The following is a 19764-nucleotide window of genomic DNA, read 5'->3' on the forward strand; positions in this document are numbered from 1 at the left end:
CACTTACTGTTTGTAGATTTCTGATGATAGCCAGTCTGACCAGTGTGAAGTGATACCTCATTGTAGCCTTGATTTGCATTTTTTAATAATTAGCAATGTTAAGCATCTTTTCATTAATGTTCTTTATTATTTTTCTTTTTTACCCTTAATGTTTATATTGTTTTTAAAAGGTGATAAGAAAAGAATAATCAATACAATAGATAAATTAAATGAATAAGTAATTCACAGAAAAAGGATAAATACCCAGTAAACACTATGAAAGGATGGTCAACTTCATGATCTATTAAATACACATTTAAACAAAATATCATTTTCTACTTTCAAACTGGCAATGGAGATTTGGTAAGATAATATGCAATGCTCTTGTATGTTTGGAGAAACAGACATGTTTGCTTATAAACTACCACTGGATATGTAATTTGATATATATTGGAAGAGGGGCAAAAGCCCTAAAACTCCAGAAACTTTCAGAAACTTTGGGATATTCATTTATAGAAAGATGGAATAAAGGTACCTTAGTCTATTGGTCTTGCTAAGTAGAGTTAAAAAATCTTGGATATAATATATAAAATGAACATAAGAAAATTCTGAAGTAAAGAAATAAAGCAGACCAGCAAGGGACCTTGACACCAAAGGAACAAAATGGCAGAGTTCCTGAGTTTTCTTTCTGCCTCATATATCCCAGAGTAGTTACCAGAGAAACTGGCAATGCAGAAACATCAGTGGACTCAGACAAACAAAGCCCCAACAAAAGCCTGCCTCTCTCTAGTCAAAAGATCGGGAAAGCGGCAACTTAGCAAGACAGAAAACTTTTAGACAGTAATTGTTCTACCCCAGCTGAACACTGCAGGAAAAAAAAACAAGGCCCCACCTCTACACTCACCATTAGTGCCTAGACTTCCATTCTTCACCAGGTTATAATGAGGTGTCCCAACATCCCTGGTAGGGTGGTGTCAAGGAAGGCTAAGTAGGGAACCAGGATTTACCAGGAGAAACAGTCCCCCTACCCTTTGCCATATCAGTAGAGACCATGATGGGATCCTGGATTTTTCACCCTATCCAGCAGTAAAGAAGACAGCTCCTCAGCCCCACTGGGGTGGTGTCAGAAGAGGCCACCAATGCCCAAGTAATGAAACCTCATCCTGTCCCCATGGTGTCATTGAGGCCACGTGGAGCAGTATTGAGGCACTGCTGCTCCTCCTACCCAGGGTAGAATCAGTGAGGTCTACTGGGGATTACAATAACTGAGCAGTAATAAGGAAGTGCTCCAATTTCTGCATGCCAGCAAGGGCCAAGCAGGGAACCAGGACTTCCACTACAAGCTGGTAGTAACAAGGCAACACTCCCTTTCTCTACTTGAACAGTGTCAGAGGAAGCCTAAGAATAAGATCGAAGTCCTATTATATAACAAAAATACCTGGGTAGCAATGAAAAATTATTCATTATACCAAGAACCAGGACAACCTCAACTTCAACAAGAAAAGACAATCAGCACAACACATCTGCTGTATTTGTCTGAAGATTTAATGTAGCTATCATAAAAATGCATCAGTGATTGATTACAAACATGCAGGAAACAAATGAAATGACAGACAGTATCAGCAAAGAAAGAGAAAGTGTTAGGAAACAAGTAGAAAAGTTGTTTTATTTTTTTTTTAAGAAAAGATAAATTGTTCATATCTGTTTACAAAAGCACAATATATATAATCATAATTTACAGATAGCTTAAGAAAAAAAGGATTCCTTCAACTCAGAAAAAAAGAACATTAAAACATCAATAGCATTCTAAAAAGTGAACATAAAAGTCACAACCATCACTCATCAGTTCATCTTGGTAATGATAATGAATTCTTGTTTTAATCTATCTTGGATCAATAGTCTCTTGATATCTCTTTCTTGATTAGAGTTCTGAAAATCCTGATGCATTCCACAAGCACCAAGTAGATTTAAAGAAGAATCAAACAGAAAATTTTAAACTAAAAAATATAATAATTAAAATTTTAAAACATACTGGATAGGTTCAACAGCAGAATGGAATGCACAGAGGAAAGAATCATTGAACTTAAAAGTAGAACTGTAGAAATGGCGCAATATGAACAAAACAGAGAAAATAGACTATATGAACATGAACAGAAATACATGTACTTTGCGCTCTTCTTGCTTTTGTACTATCTTAGTATTGCTACCACTTTGGCTATATTCCTTCCTATAATCCACTGTGTCTAGCAGGGTACATTGCTCTCAATAGGTATCAAAATATTTTTGAATTAAAAAATAAAATGAACAGAGCCTCAGAGACATGTGGAAGTATAATGAAAAGATATAATAGACAAGAGCAGTCTTAAGATAGCAGATGAATAGGATGGGAGATCACTTTGTCCCCCACAAATTCATCAAAAGATCATCTGAATGCTGAACAAATTTCACAAAATAACTTCTGAATGCTCTAACCTAAGGAGCAGCCTGGCCCACACACAGAACAAAGGACTGAGCGAATACCAAAGGAGAGCTAGCCAGCTGCAGATCGGCCCTGCCCCCGCTGACACAGGCAGAGAGGCAGGCAGGCTACAGCCAGAGCCAGAAGGCAAGGGGCAATCTTGGCCCCAGAGACGGCATCCTCCACCTAACTGTGAGCAGGCTCCCAGTTGCTCCCAAGTCTTCCTGGGCTCCTGGACTATTGACATCTGCCAGGAGGGTTGCAGCCAGAGATTAGCTCCCCAGAGGAGACATAGCTGACTCATTTGGAAAACCCTGATGCTGGGAAAGAATGAGTGCAGGAGGAGAAGGGGACGACAGAGGATGAAATGGTTGGATGGCAGCACTGACACAATGGACATGGGTTTGGGTGGACACCAGGAGTTAGTGATGGACAGGGAGGCCTGGTGTGCTGCAGTTCATGGGGTCGCAAAGAGTCAGACACGACTGAGTGACTAAACTGAACCTTTAAGAACCTAATCTTCAGTGTCCATTTTCACTTAGGGGTGTGATTACTGGCTTGACTGCTCTCTCCACTTTTGAATCCCCCTCTTCTCCTTCTGGTCACCGCTACCTCCCTCCTCCCTCTTCTCTTCTCCATGTTACTCTGTGAACCTCTCTGGGTGTCCCTCACTGTGGAGAATTTTTTCATGATAAACCTAGATGTTTTATCATCTTTGTAGTATGGATGGAGAAGTCCTGAGGCTACTGTAAGAATAAGACTGAAAGGCAGAGGCAGGAGGCTTAAATCCAAACTCAAGAACATTAGAGATCTCTTGATTCCAGGGAAAATTAAGAGACAAGAGTTCATCCAAAAGCTTCCATACCTACCCTGAAAACAAGCTCCAACCACAGCAAGACATACCAGGCTAATTCTCCAGCAACACAGGAACACAGCCCTGAGCATTAAAGTACAGGCTGCCCAAAGACATGCCAAATCCATAGACACCCCCAAAACTCACTACTGGATACTTCATTGCACTCCAGAGAGAAGAGATCCAGCTCCACCCACCAGAACACAGAGGCAAGCTCCCCTAAGCAGGAAACCTTGACAAGCCACTCGTCCAACCCCACCCACAGGGAGCAACCTCCACAATAAAGAGGAACCATAAACTTCCAGCATACAGAAAGGCCACCCCATACACAGCAATCTAAACAAAATGCAAAGTCAGAGAGATATTCAGCAGGTAAAGGAACATGATAAATGCCCACAAAAACAAACAAAAGAGGAGGAGACAGGGAGTCTACCTGAAAAAAAATTCAGAATAATGATAGTAAAGATGATCCAAAATCTTTAAAACAGAATGAAGTTACAGATAAATAGATTAGAGACAAGGATTGAGAAGAAGCAAGAAATGTTTAACAAGGACTTAGAAGAAACAAAAAGGAGTCAATCAATAATGAATAACGCAGTAACTGAGATCAAAAGGACTCTGGAGGGAACCAACAGCAGAAAAACTGAGGCAGAAAATATGAAACGTGACATGGAAGATAGAATGGTGGAAATTAATGAAGCAGAGAGGAAAAAAGAAAAACGAATTAAAAGAAATGAGGACAACCTCAGACACCTCTGTGACAATATTAAACACCCCAACATTTGAATCATAGAAATCCCAGAAGAAGACAAAAAGAAAGTCCATGAGAAAATACTTGAGGAGACAATAGTTGAAAACTTCCCTAAAATGGGGAAGAAAATAGCCAATCAAGTCCAAGAAACCCAGAGAGTTCCAAACTGGATAAACCCAAGGTAAAACACCTGAAGCCACATATTAATCAAATTAATGAAGATCAAGTACAAAGAGCAAATATTAGAAGCAGTAAGGTAAAATCAACAAATAACACACTTGGGGATCCCCATGAGGATAACAGTTGATCCTTCAATAGAAATTCTTCAGGTTAGAAGGGAATGTAAGGATATGGTTAAAGTGATGAAAGAGAAAAACCTACAACCCAGAATCTATATCCAGCAAGGATCCCATTCAGATGTGAAGGAGAAATCAAAAGCTTTACTGACAAGCAAAAATAAACTGAAAATGGATTAAATATATAAATGTAATACCAGAAATAATAAAACTCCTAGAGGAAAACAAAGGCAGAATACTCTGACATAAAACACAGCAGGATCCTCTATGATTTACCTCCCAGAGTAATGGAAATAAAAACAAAAATAAAGAAATGGGACCTAATTAAACTTAAAAGCTTTTGCACAACGAAGGAAACTCTAAGCAAGGTGAAAAGACAGCCTTCAGAATGGGAGAAAATAATAGGAAACAAAGCAACTGACAAAGAATTAATCTCAAAAATATACAAGCAGCTCCTGCAGCTCAATTCCGGAAAAATAAACAGCCCAATCAAAAAAATGGGCCAAAGAACTAAACAGACATTTCTCCAAAGAAGATATACAGATGGCTAACAAACACATGAAAAGATGCTCAACATCACTCATCAGAGAAATGCAAATCAAAACCACACTGAGGTACCATTTCACGCCAGTCAGAATGGCTGCTATCCAAAAGTCTACAAACAATAAATACTGGAGAGGGTGTGGAGAAAAAGGAACCCTCTTATACTGTTGGTGGGAATGCAAACTGGTACAGCCGCTATGAACAGTGTGGAGATTCCTTAAAAAATTGGAAACAGAATTGCCATACGACTCAACAATCCCGCTGCTAGGCAAACACACCGAGGAAACGACAACTGAAAGAGACACATGTATGCCAATGTTCACTGCAGCACTGTTTACAATAGCTAGGCCATGGAAGCAACTTAGATGTCCAATGGCAGATGAATGGATAAGAAAGTTGTGATATATATATACAACAGAATATTACTCCTCTATTAAAAAGAATGTATTTGAATCAGTTCTATTGAGGTGAATGAAACTGGAGCCTATTATACAGAGTAAAGTAAGTCAGAAATAAAAACACCAATACAGTACATTAATGCATCTATATGGAATAGAAAGATGGTACGATGACCCTATATATGAGACAGCAAAAGAGATATAGATGTAAAGAACAGACTTTTGGACTCTGTGGGAGAAGGCGAGGGTGGGATTATTTGAAAGAACAGCATTGAAACATGTATATTCCATATGTGAAACAGATCACCAGTCCAGGTTCGATGCATGAAACAGTGCATTCAGGGCCGGTGCACTGGGATGACCCTGAGGCACGGGATGGGGAGGGATGTGGGAAGGTCTTCAGGATGGGCAACACATGTACACCGATGGCTGATTCATGTCAATGTATGGAAATAAACACTACAATACTGTAAATTAATTAACCTCCAATAAAATAAATAAATTAATTAAAAAAAAGAAAAGATCCAATAAACATGGCATAGAAGTCCCAGAAGGAGAAAGAGCATTAGCTGAAAAATACTCAAAGAAATAAAGGACAAAAATTTCACAAATTTGATTAAAAAAAGATACATACCTGCAGATTCAAGAAGCTGCACAAATTTCAAATAGAATAAATCCAAAGAAATAAATGCCAAGACACATCATAATCAAAATTCTAAAACTCAAAGACTAAGGAGAAAAATCTTGAATGTAGACTTGAGAGAAAACCAAAAAACATGTATATGGCAAAAGCATACACACATTGTACCAATGTCAAATTCCTGGTTTTGATATTGTACTATAATTTGATAAAATGTAACTAATGCAAAAAATTTCTGAAGGATACATGGGACCTGTGTGTACTATCTTTGCAAATTCTAAGAAGACATAATTATTCCAAAATTTTAAAGAATCTACTTTGACCCAATAATTCCACTCAAAAAAACTTACAAAAAATAATTGATGCTCATAAATATATACTTATAAAAATGGCTGGTTTTTATAGGACTATCAAGTAAAATTTTTCAAAACAATCTCAACATCATGGGATTAAATAAAAATGGCATATCCACAATCATTGAAAATTATATCATAGAATTACAAAAAGATTTTTGCTGTATTAAAGTCTTTTTAAAAGGTAGGTTATGTATATAAATAGTATTGCATTTTAATGAAAATATATATGCATACACATCTTAAAAAAGACAAACATAATCAAGTGTTTATCATTTCTAAGGAGAAGGAGTATAGCAATTTTACTTTTCTTTTTTACATCTTCCAAATTGTCAACAGTGAATATATATTATTAACACTGGGAATATAAAATATTTCACATAGAAAAATAATCTATAAAAGTAAATTTTAAAAAATATTCACAAACATAAAATAAATGCAATTTAGAAAACCCAAAATGAGTGCAGTTGTATATTTTAGATGCTAACACAGATAAACTGACACACACACAAAAACTGGCTAAAGTAATAGGGGGAAAATAATAAGGTGAAGATTAAACTTGAGCTATTTTTTCAAATGGAAGTTTAGGCTTATAGCAATACTGGGTAAGTTTGCTTGCCTCTCCCTTTTGGCATCATGCTCCCACTTCTCTTTGTTTGACCATGTTTTTACCATCTTTTAGGAAGCAATAGTCCTACACTTGTAAGCATAGTCAAATATTCCTTGACTAGGCCAAATCAGATTAGTCTTCAGCTTTTCATAATTCATGTTAACAGCTGCAGTAAAACTCAATATAAGTTTACAGAATTTAAAATAATTGTAGCTAATGATACTGTTATGTTTTCCTTCTAAGATTATCTCCAGTCTAATTTGTCAGTACCTCCCTTGTGATATTTTAATAATCTGCCTGTTACAGCTACTTTGGTATTTGTCATATCTGTCCCACTAGACTGTGAGTCCCCTAAGTTCAGGGCCTATGTTGTATTCATCTTTAACTAGCCTGATATGCCTACCAGAGCACACTGCACTCATTTAATATTGTCTTGTTTAATTGGATGTGCAGTAAGATTATGAATACCTCCAGTCGGGAATGTCAACTGTTTCTTAATAATCCCTATGAATACAGTTTATGTCCAGGCATAGTGATGGTCAATGTACACTTGCTTCTTTTACTTACTGAAACATCTTTAAGAAATATGTTGTAGGCGGCATGATATATGACAGTGCTGAGACAGAAATTTTGATACCCAGAGGTAGAAGAACAGATAGATAGCTTAACAATGGTGCATGTGAAGATTTAGTTTTAGAAACGTTCAGAGGCAAGGGGAAGATGTGAAATGACTTACTCTATGACTTACATGATGTGAACAAATACCATGAATTAAAAATATATATATGTAGCAAAACTCTATTAATACAATCCTGACAACCATAAGAACAGATGTCCCCCTTTACTTCGTAAACAAACACAAAAGACAAACTACCAGACTCTATTGTGCTTACATGAGCCTTTCATGCATGTCATTGTTGACGAACATAACTCAATGACTCGAACAGCAAAAGTTCCTGGTTCCTCTGCTGGCACTGTCAAAATGGAAATCTAAAAAGCAGAAACAAAATATCAGACATAGCTGTGAGATCTCATTTTCATTCTTTTATCATTAGAGCAAACTGAGTGTCTTTTTTCAAACAGTTTGAAAAAACTTTAGCTGGTGGGATTGAATTTTAGAACAAAATTTGAAACATAAAGCATGCACATGTGTCAAATTATTGATATATTTATACATGATATATACTGCAGTCCTAAAATTCATGGACAATAAATATTTCAAATATCTTTAATATTTATTAAATCTTTCACTTACTACATATTTTCAAAAGATGTGACTAATTACTTCATTTTGTTCCAAAGGTTTTAACAATTTATTGTGCCCCCCTCAAAAGGCACAATAAAGGTACAATTCATTATTTCTGAATTGTATGCACTTCATTGTTTCAATCACTGTACATTAAATTAATTTTCATTATTCATAATGGCTAAAAATAAAAGCTATAGAGTACTAAAAATTTGAAATGTTACCTAAAAAAACATTGCAAAGATACTGAAATAAGCAAAGCATATGTCAACATATACCAAAGTACAGCTAAACAAATACCAAAATATTTCAAAATGAATGGCTTCAAATTAAGGACTCCATTAATATGCAGTATGCTATGCTAGACACCACTAATATGTTATACGGCTTTATATTAAAGAAAAAAAAACGTTAAATAATGGTCAGATAAATATTTCTCTACAGAACCAAAAGCTTCAATACCAATTCTCAATTTAATCTTCAATCTGAGGAAAATATATTGTTTTGTATAGGAAATATTGCCAAAAAATAAAGCCCAACTTGTACTTTTACCTGTGAGCATTATGTTTAGATTTTAACTGGCAACATCATATTGAAAGCCAACAGAGGAAATGCTTTTAAGTTCTGAAAATAAATTTTTTTTGATAATCATGCCCTTATTACTATCACTACCTGTATATACATTTGGAGATTTACAATGTCTCAAAAACTGTGTTCTCCATATTCCTCAACTCCTTTTGCTGCTATGATAAAAAATGTTGTACTGAAGAGAGAGGAGTCACTAAAACATGGATCTAATGTTGTGTGTGCATACGTACTCAGTCATGCCCAACTCAGACTCTGTGGACTGTAGTCCACCAGATTCCTCTGTCCCTGGGATTTTCCAGGCAAGAATACTGAAATGCATTGGCATTTCCTCCTTCAGGATTTCCCCGACCCAGGGATCCAACTAACATCTCCTATATCTCTTGCATTGCAGGAGGATTCTTTACCACCATGCCATGTGGGAAGCCCCTAATGTTGCATAATTATTATCAAACAATTATGACTAAAAACATGTATATAACTGAAAAGGTATCTTAAAGATTGGACCAACATCTAAGTACTTCTTTTGTTTCTGACAATTATCATGTATCATCAGTGACCCCCTATCACAGTGCCTTCTGTCTCAACTCTTGAAAAGGTAAGTATCTTAAATCACAGAGAGATTATAAAAGCCATCAAAAGGTAATTCCTTCAGTCCTTGAATAACCCTTTGATAAAATTTACCTAAACCAACAACTACTCTTTCCTCTCAGTTCAGTTCAGTCACTCAGTCGTGTCCAACTCTTTGCAGTCCTAAGGACTGCAACACGCCAGGCTTCCCTGTCCATGACCGACTCCCAGAGCTTGCTCAAACTCATGTCCATTGATTTGGTGATGCCATCCAACCATCTCATCCTCTGTCGTCCCCTTCTCCTCCTGCCCTCAATCTTTCCCAACATCAGGGTCTTTTTCAATGGGTCAGTTCTTCACATAAAGTGGCCCAAGTATTGGAATTTCACCTTCAGCATCAGTCCTTCCAATGAATAACCAGGACCAATTTCCTTCAGGATTGACTAATTTGATCTCCTTGCAGTCCAAGGGACTCTCAAGTCTTCTCCAACACCGCAATTCAAAAAAATTAATTCTTCAGTGCTCAGCTTTCTTTATAGTCCAACTCTCACATCCATACATGACTACTGGAAAAACCAGAGCTTTTACTATATGGACCTTTATCACTTTATCAGTAAAATGATGTCTCTTCTTTTTAATACGCTTTTTAGGTTGGTCATAGCTTTTCTTCCAAGGAGCAAGTGTTTTTAAATTTCATGGCTGCAGTCACCATCTGCAGTGATTTTGGAGCCCAAAAAATAAAGTCTGTCACCATTTCCATTGTTTCCCCATCTATTTGTCATGAAGTGATGGGACCAGATGCCATGATATTCATTTTGTGAATGTTGAGTTTTAAGCTAGCTTTTTCACTATCCTCTTTCACTTTCATCAAGAGGCTCTTTAGTTCTTCTTCACTTTTTGCCATAAGGGTGGTCTGCATATCTGAGGTTATTGATATTTCTCCCAGCAATCTTGATTCCAACTTGTGCTTCATCCAGCCTGGCATTTAACATGATGCACTCTGCACGTAAGTTTAATAAGCAGGGTAACAATATACAGCCTTGAAGTATTCCTTTCCCAATTTGGAACCAGTCTGTTGTTCCATGTCCGTTTCTAACTGTTGCTTCTTGACCTGCATACAGATTTATCAAGAGGCAGGTAAGGTGGTCTGGTATTCCCATCTCTTGAAGAATTTTTCAATGTTTGTTGTGATCCACAGTCAAAGGCTTTGGCATAGTCAATAAAGTAGACATAGATATTTTTCTGGAACTCTTTTGCTTTTTCGATGATCCAGTGCATGTTGGCAATTTGATCTCTGGTTCCTCTGCTTTTTCTAAAACCAGCTTGAACATCTGGAAGTTCATGGTTCACATACTTTTGAAGCCTGGCTTGGAGAATTTTGAGCATTACTCTGCTAGTGTGTGAGATGAGTGCAATTGTGCGGTAGTTTGAACATTCTTTGGCATTACCTTTCTTTGTGATTGGAATGAAGACTGACCTCTTCCAGTCCTGTGACAACTGTTGAGTTTTCTAATTTTGCTTGCATATTGACTGCAGCACTTTCACAGCATCATCTTTTAGGATTTGAAATAGCTCAACAGGAATTCCATCACCTCCACTAGTTTTGTTTGTAGTGATGCTTCCTAAGGCCCACTTGACTTCATATTCTAGGATGTCAGGCTCTAGGTGAATGATCACACCACTCTTTCCTCTAAGTCTCATCAATTTATTTATGATTCAAAAATTCAAAAAGAGAAAAAAGAAAACATATAGGAAACAAAAAACGGCAGACCAGATATATATTTTAGACTGATCTCTCTGAATCCTGTGTAAGAGGACAGATTTAAAGGAGACAAGATGAGAGTCAGGGCAATCAGTTAGAAGGAAGAGGTGATGAGCTCTGAAACCAGAGCAGTGAGAAGAAGGATTGAGAGGAAAGCAGACTGGGGCAACTTCTAGGAAGTATACTGACAAGGACCTGGAGGCTCACAATATGTCCAAGATGGGAGTAGATGTTGGGAGGACGTCAGTGCTTTCATGGAATTAGGAAGCACTGGATGAGCAGTTTTAAGCGGGAAGATGGTAAATTCAGCTCTGAGTATGTTCAATTTGCATGGTCCTTGGGATAGATGTCCAGTAGGAAATTTGGGCTTTGGGTTAACAGTCCCAGGAGATATAGACATGGAAGGCTATGCAGAGTCAGAAAACATAAAAATACAAGGAGTCAAGTGCAAGCATGCAGAATAAGAGGTATGGTAGACTGTACTCAGAAACCTGAGGTGGCCTGATAATTAAGAGGAGGATAGAGCCCACAGAGGAAGTCAAGTGGAAATAGCCAGAGAATCTATGAGGAGAACCAGGAGAACAAACTGTCATGGTAGCCAAAGGAGTAGAGTTTCAAGACAAAGGGAACTGTCAACACTGTCAAACATACCAGAAAATACTTAGGAAACTAAACCCAAAAATGTCCTGTGGTCCTTACTAGTATGAAGTTATGAAGAGAAGCTGTAGTAGGAATTTGATAATAGAAGTCAGGTTGGTCTAGAAATAATGAGAGGTAAGGAGCTGGAGGCAGGAAGCAGAGATACCATCTCAAAAATATTGATAAGGGCAGGGGAGAGATTGGACACTAGCTGCAAATAGGTACAGACTCAAAGAGAATTTTTCTGTTGTTTTTTTTTTTATTTTAATTTTTGGAACAGAAAATGCTAATAAATGTGTACAGGTTGAGGGGAAGGTACCAATAGTGGGGAGAGGCTGAAGATGTAGGAGAGAGAGCAGGCATACTCGGTGGTGTGGGCACATGTGTGTGTCAAGGGCACTTGTAAAAGGGATTGGCCTTGGATAAGGAGGGGAGCCCCCTCATTAGTCTCTATGCTTGTGTATGTAAGTTGTGGGTGGTGAGGCAGGAGATCAAGGGCCACTGTGCTTTGTAGGTGTCCTTACTTTTCTCGGCAAAGTGATGGGGGAAAAGTTAGAGGGCTAAGGGTGGGTAAAAATAGTGAAAACTTAAGACTAGCCCTGAGGGGAGAGGGAGCTGTCTGAGGCCAGTGAGGAGCTAACTGTTGGTAGGTACTCAGGTTTCTGCTAGATGAGGTTGGTGCCACCAGCACTGTGGTGGTGCCAGTCTATCTGGTGGTATAGTTTTCCCAATCAGCCCTTAGCGTTCCAAGTGTAGATCTGAGCTTCATCCAAGGATGGGACTTTCCTCTGTGGGTACAGAAGAACATTATATGGGAATTGAAGGTTTTGAAGGAAGAGCAGTTCGTAAGATCTACCATGTGGTCTAAGGCATAGAAAAGGAAGAGGGCAGAAGGGAGCTGGTAATCTGGGAGGAAACAGAGGGAACAAGGAACTGTAGGTCTCTCTTAACATGTCAATGAACAGGCTGGGTGGGGGTAACGGAATGAAAGAGCTGAAAGGATAGGAGAAGATTAATGTTACTGTAAACCCATGACCTCCAGACTCAGCTGGACCCCTCAACACTGCCCAGTCATCTGACCATGAGACAGGTCACTTTCCACAGTGACCTGTCTCTTATTTTACTCCTTTGCTTGAGCTCTGACCCATTCCCACACTCACACCCCCATTCTCAGGAGATGACCTCACCTTGTAATTTTAAAAAGTAAATAGAACCCATTGGATGGGAACTCCCAAGTCTACAAATGTTCCCAGATTCACTCTTTTTTTTTTTCCCTTTTTAAAAAATATTTATTCTGTGTTAGTTTGATTTTTTTCTCTTCATTTTTTAAATTATGAAAGAATGATAACACATTTATAAGAGATATGGAAAATACAAAGTTACATACAGTTCTACTTTATATTACAAATATTTAAGTAGATAAATTAAGATTTTTGGTTAGAGTTCCAATATCAAACTCTTACAAATTAAGAAAATGAATATACAGAAAAGTAGAAGGAAAAGCACCATGAACTAATTCACCATAATTAAGATTTATACAATTTTCACATTATAGCAAGATACAAATTCTATTCAAGTTCCCTCAGACTATAAACTAGGAGACACTGGAACATATCCAGGGACATAAAACAAGGTGCAAAAATTTTATAGTCTAAAGGTATTAAAATCACACAGAGTCTGTTCTCTTATCACTGTGAAAATAGGCCAGAAATCAAAAGAAATCAAATATCAAAAGATATTTGGAAATAAGCCACATATTTTTAAGCACAATGTGACATTTACCAACAGAGATCTTTGACTTAGCCATTGAAAGCCTCAATGAAGTTAGAAGACTGAAAAAACACACACAGTGATTACAGAGAATAAAGCAGATATAAAGCAGAGAATAAATGAGACATTAAAATCAAAATAAGAAATTAATATCAAAGATACTTTAAAAACCCCATGTAGGACCTCCCTGGTGGTCCAGTGGTTAAGAATCCATCTGCCAATGCAGGGGACACAGGTTCGATCCCTGGTCTGGGAAGATTCCACATGCTGTGGGATAACTAAGCCCATGCACCTTAACTACTGAGCCTGTATCCTAAAGCCCATGGCCTACAACAAGAGAAGCCACAGCAATGAGAAACCTATGCACCAAAACTAGAGTAGCCCTCACTCACCACAGCTAGAGAAAGACCACATGCAGCAACAAAGAGCCAGCACAGAGAAAAATAAATGAATAAATACATAAAATTTAAAAAACATGTAATTGGAAATTAAATGTCCATTTTTAAATGATGGGTGTATCTAAGAAGCCATAAAAAAAAATAGAAAATATTTGTAACAGAACAAAAAAGAAAAATGAATTACCAGAATTTGTACATGCAGCTCAAGGTGTTCATGCATTCACCCTCTTATTTCAGTGTCACATATCCCATATAAGGACAATGTTTCTCACCTATTCTCTGAATCCCATCCCCTCTAGCCTTTATCTGAACCTTGCTGCATCAGTTATCTTCCTTTTCTTCTGGGCATCTTCAACCTCTTCTCTGCTGGCCCCATTCTCAGCTGAAATATACTGTAACACTTCAAATAAATGCCCTGTTCACTTCCACATCCCCCAGCAGAGATCACTGTCCTCTCTCTTACTCTTCCCAGCTTAGCTTCTTCAGAAGTGTCTTTGCTCTCTTCACGCTTTTCTGCCTCTGTCATTCTTCAACCCATTCACAAAGCTTATGGTTTACTGGGAGACAGACAAGTAAACTAGCAATTACAGGACAATATGATGAGTGCTGCGATTTTAAAACTTCTTGTTCACACTTGCCATGCTGAACTGCACTTCCTATTTATCTGTCTGTATCTGTATCTGCAGGCTTCCCTGGTGGCTCAGTGGTAACGAATTCAAATGCAATGCAGGAGACGTGGCCAGAAAAGTGGCTTAGGTGTTTTGCTTGTCCATCTCTATGTTCTGTTGTGTGCAGGGGGCATGCTCAGTACCCTGCTTTTGCTCCCAACACCCCGTGTTTGCTCCAGGCTCTTCAAAAGTGGCAGTTGGGTTTTCTGATTTCTTTGTATCTTTTGGGTCCAGAATTTGTCCCAACTGTATATGAACACAGTTTAGTCCCATATAGTCTCTCTGTATTTTGTTGATCAAGTAGAGGTGTGTCCAGGTGCAAGCACTGCAGCAAAGGGTCCCAGGTCCCAGCCTGTCTCATTCCCCCTGAGGGATCTACACCCTTATTCTTAAGAAGCAATCAGTGGTACAGAATCCACTTGCCAAGCAGGAGACATAGGTTCGATTCTTAGGTCAGGAAGATCCCCTAGAGAAGGGCATAGCAACCCACTGCAGTAGTCTTGCCTGGAGAATCCCATGAACAGAGGAGCCTGGTGGGCCATAGTCCATGGGGTCAAAAAAGACTTGAACACGACTTAGCAACTACAACAAAAGACAATCTCTGTCCTACAGACTGCAAGCTATGAGGGGACAGATACTATCATGGTCAGCACTATCTCCTCAGAATCTACCGCACTGGCTGGCATGTGAAAGGTATTCACTCTCTGTTGAATGATTAAATGAAAGAATTCACACTCACACTTAAAACTAACATATTTGTTTAATAAAATAGAAAGTTTCCAACTTAAGGAAATTTCAGAACCTATCTTAAGCAGTAGCATACAGGCTAGATATGACATTCACGCTTACTGAGTAAGCTGATTTTAACATCCTATAAACTGTTGTCAGAAGGAGAAGGGGGCATTTTTTTAGAATTTACGTGTTCAGATTAAGGAAAAATCACAGGTATAAAGATTCCACTGATAGAATCAGTGGTTATGAGGAGGAAGAGGGTACCAAAATGAACCATGGTGATGAGGAAAGCCTGAATTGAAAATGCATGCTGATGCTCATTCACACTAGACCCCTAACAGTGAACTTACAGCCACTGCTATAGGACTAGTTACCATTAAGCCTTTTCCTTCAAGGTTTTTGTTGTTGTTCAGTTGCTAAGTTGTGTCCAACTCTTTTCCCCTGTCCTTCACTATCTCCCAGAGTTTGGTCAAATTCACGTTCACTGAGTCAGTGATGCTATCTAACCATATCATCCTCATTTCATCCAAGATTTTTAAATGTTTCTAAATGCTTTTCTTCCCATAATAATATATTTTCAGTTTCAAAGTTGCAAAAAAAAAAAAACTAGGATGATTTCGATATTCCTAGAATAAATCTGTTACATATGACGCAATTAGTTGTTCCACTGGAAGGAATCTTTAAGAAACCAAAATTATTATATAATTGCCATTATGTATTTTTAAAATGCATTAAATGTATTATTAGCACACATTTTTTAATATATTTTATTTCACCTGTATTAATTCGCAATATATTACCATGTAGATTAAGTTAGCAACATGTTACCAACAAGTACAGGACTAGAATTACCTGCTGATCTGAATCTGTTTTGAGAACAGATCTATCTGTAATCAAGACTGCCCTGGAGATCTGCCTGTAATGCAGAAAAGTTAATCAGTGACTCAGATTCCATGAATAAATCTCATTTATATAGCTATATGACCACCTTAAGGTATGTTTGAAAGATTTAAGTCACGATAAAAGTGTCACCTCCCCAAACCAAGTCAAGTTCTGCTTTAATCTTTACTTGGCTCAGGAAAGGAGGATGTGTTACCTGCAGACAGACCCCAGCTGATGCAATGTAGTCAACATTAGGCTAGGTTCCCCTCAAACCAGACCTTATAAGAGAACAGTGAATATATCTTTGGTTTGGTATATATTTGCATCTTACTTGAAGAACAGAACCATACAGAATTGTTAATGTAACCACACAGATGAATTTCCCTAAGTTTCACCTTCCGTTGCAGAGTGGATGGAGGAGTGCCTTACCTGTATTGCACATGTGAGCATGTGTTCTCAGACAAATAACTGTCTTCCACAAGGAAATGCTTAGAGATTATTCTCTGACCATACTGATCTATGATTGCTTTACATCTACAAAGAAGATAAGCACAGAAAAAAGTTCTCATTGATGATTACATAATAAAGAAAACGAACATAATCAGCTAGCTACCAATCCTGAATCTAAAACTAACTTGTGAAAAGATTTTAAAACTGCCCACAAGTACACATTTTTTGGAAACAAAACTTACACTAAACTGCAGAATATATATTCTTGTCGCTATTTTGAAGCATTTTAAACTATTAAGCGTGGACTAGAACTTAAACCGGAGAAGGCAATGGCAAGCTACTCCAGTACTATTGCCTAGAAAATCCCATGGATGGAGGAGCCTAGTAGGCTGCAGTCCCTTGGGTCGCTAAGGGTCAGACACGACTGAGCGACTTCACTTTCACTTTTCACTTTCACACAGTGGAGAAGGAAATGGCAACCCACTCCAGTGTTCTTGCCTGGAGAATCCCAGGGACGGGGGTGCCTGGTGGGCTTCCGTCTATGGGGTCACACAAAGTTGGACACGACTGAAGTGACTTAGCAGCAGTAGCAGCAGCAGAACTTAAATATTTATTTTGAATGCTATTAATAGTAAGTTAGGACAACTATTATGCTATAAGCTTTTCTAATGTTTAGGAACATAGTAGATTTTTCTTTGCTTAGAAATAGGCTTTTTTTTCTTAACAGATCTAAGAAAAGGGGGAGGAAAAGTTGATTAAGTAACTTGTTATATTATTTACAGCCTGTAAAAGCCACTAAAGGTTTGTTTTTCTGTTAAGTGTTGCTTACTTTTTTGTTCAAGAATAGCTATCTTGCAACAAGTGTGATAATGTTTATTTATTTATTTATGTATGTGATAATGTTTTAAACAAAAAAAAAATGGGGGGAGGGATAGAGCTTTTTTAATATCTGTTTCCACTTTACTTCAGAGGATGATCATAGAAAGATATTTTTCAAGTGCTGTTTCCAAATAAAGAAAATACTTATGCATGGACATTATCAGGTCTCTGTCATCTGATATGTGTTGGGACAATGAATCATATAGAACCCTCCATTGACCTTCTCTCAGTGTGTCTAGATAAAAGGATGAAAATTAGAATCCATCTCCTTGCAGTGCCACAAGTTATAAATGTACTTTATAGGGTTCATTATCCAAACTAATGGACTAAGGGCAACATCCTTGAAATGGATTTACCAGCACTGACAAAGACAGTATGCAATATTTCAGGAAGTATATGCAAATGCCTGCATGTTTCCTATATATTTTTATTATGGAAATAACAAAATTTACTTTGTCATAGCTTTCCTTTTGAGACTAGAATTATTTTATTTGAAAAACGCTTGTGTGTTACTCCTCATAAAATGCAAAGGGGTAATATCAAACTGATGTCATATTTAAAATATATTAGCATAAATTAAAATATGCTACCCTAAATAAGAGCTATTTTTAAAAAAAGAGCTATTTGCCAGGCATAAAGGCATTAACAGTAAAATGACATATACCCAAGACCAATAGTGAGAGGAATTTAATGTGTATTTTCCTAAAGGCAGATTATGATATGCTGATATTCTTGAATAAATGGCATGACACTGCCATCAGGCTAAACTATATCTTGTGATGTTAGGTACACATATTTTTAATCAATTGACTACATATTAATAAATAAATCAATATTTATGTGATTTTTTTCCCCTCTCACTTCTACTTCCTTTCTCTTCCTCAGTTATATTTCTATGCATATCGCCTCACATTTCATCAAACTAGAGTTCCTGTTTTATAAAATACCTAACTAACTGAAGTATTTATATCTATTTTAAAAAATAAATACTTAAAATCAGAAAGGCAAGTTAGTCTCCTGGTTTATGTTTTTATTATTATTATTATTTTTTTTGTTTTGTTTTCTGGTCCATGACATGTGGCTTGTGAGATTTTAGTTTCCCAAGCAGGGATCGAATCAGGGCCCCTGCTGTGAAAACCCCAAGCCCTAACCACTGAACTGCCAGAGAATTCCTTCAAGTCTTCTGTTTTAAAACATTCATACACAATTTAAAGCACAAGGTATTTTGGCAAGGGAAAAGAGAAATCTGTTGATCCATCATGAAGCATCAAACCCTATTTGTCCTGGAAACACTGACAAGCCTCTTTCTTACCTTTACCTCAGAGACTATAGAAAGTCAAGAGGGAATAATCTGGGCAGAAAAAAAAGGGTGTTAAAATCTTCTGTATTTTGACAAGGATTCAGGTTATACAGATTTATCATTTGTCAATACTCAGGTAATGAACACTTAAGATTTGGGTAGTTTATCACATGTAAATTTTACATCAGAAGAAAAAGCTATAAACATATATTAAACTCTAGTTAATGATATGTGTACTGAAGTATTTAGGGGAAATTGTACTGTTATCTGGAATTTATTATGAAATTTACAGTGAAATGGTGAATAGGTGAACAGAGGGATAAATATTTGGGTAGACATATGATTAAGCAAGCATGTTAAAATGTTAATTGTAGAATCTAGGTTGTGGATATACAGGTGATCACCCTGAAATTCTTTCCATGTTGGTGTAGAGTTTAATATTTTCACCATAAAATGTTGGAATCAAATTGGAAGAGGGAGTGATGTTAGTAGAAACCTTGGACTCCAATCTAAGTCTTTGCAAAGGGCTCCCATTTAAGTAAACCACATAATTAAACCTGGCCCTGAAGCTTGTGGAGACCTCCTTGCTTGTAGGTTTCCAAACACTAATCAGGCTGCTTTCGTGATAGCTACAGCTTTGGTGAAAGGCAGACAGTGATTTCAGAAGTTATGGTATTAGCATTACTGGGGATCACTCAGAAGGGAAAGATGGGCATGGAGACTCGGGAGCTCAACTATGCAAGGATAATATGCCAATAAATGTGCCTATCTATGATGAAGCTTCTGGATTAAAAAGTGATTCTCACAGGAGGAGGAGAAGGAGAAGGAAGCAAATCAGAATCACACCTGGGGGACTTTTTCAAATTATAAGTACCCCTGGAGATTCTGATAAGCTCCCAAATCCCAGGGAAGAATCATCATGGAGTATGTCACAGCTACTGTTGTATCTTTATGTTATCCTAGGTGGAAAGTCAAGATTATTGCTAGAAAAAAAATACTGAT

General features: G+C 37.4%; 1 protein-coding gene across 3 annotated transcripts in view; it reads right to left on the minus strand.

Annotated features, from left to right (window-relative positions):
- Positions 1-19764, minus strand: part of CHM (CHM Rab escort protein) — a 279787-nt gene that overhangs the window by 39066 nt on the left and 220957 nt on the right. For all 3 annotated transcript variants that reach the window (XM_055393821.2, XM_055393823.2, XM_055393822.2), the window contains 3 exons: positions 16563-16667; positions 16104-16167; positions 7775-7871 (listed from right to left, as the gene is read on the minus strand). In XM_055393821.2, the coding sequence (XP_055249796.2) occupies positions 7775-7871; positions 16104-16167; positions 16563-16667 (266 nt within the window). The remainder of the gene's footprint in view (positions 1-7774; positions 7872-16103; positions 16168-16562; positions 16668-19764) is intronic.

Source organism: Moschus berezovskii, chromosome X (genome assembly GCF_049115385.1).
Source record: "Moschus berezovskii isolate FMDL1 chromosome X, NW_MosBer_1.0, whole genome shotgun sequence".
Classification (NCBI taxonomy): Eukaryota; Metazoa; Chordata; class Mammalia; order Artiodactyla; family Moschidae; genus Moschus; species Moschus berezovskii.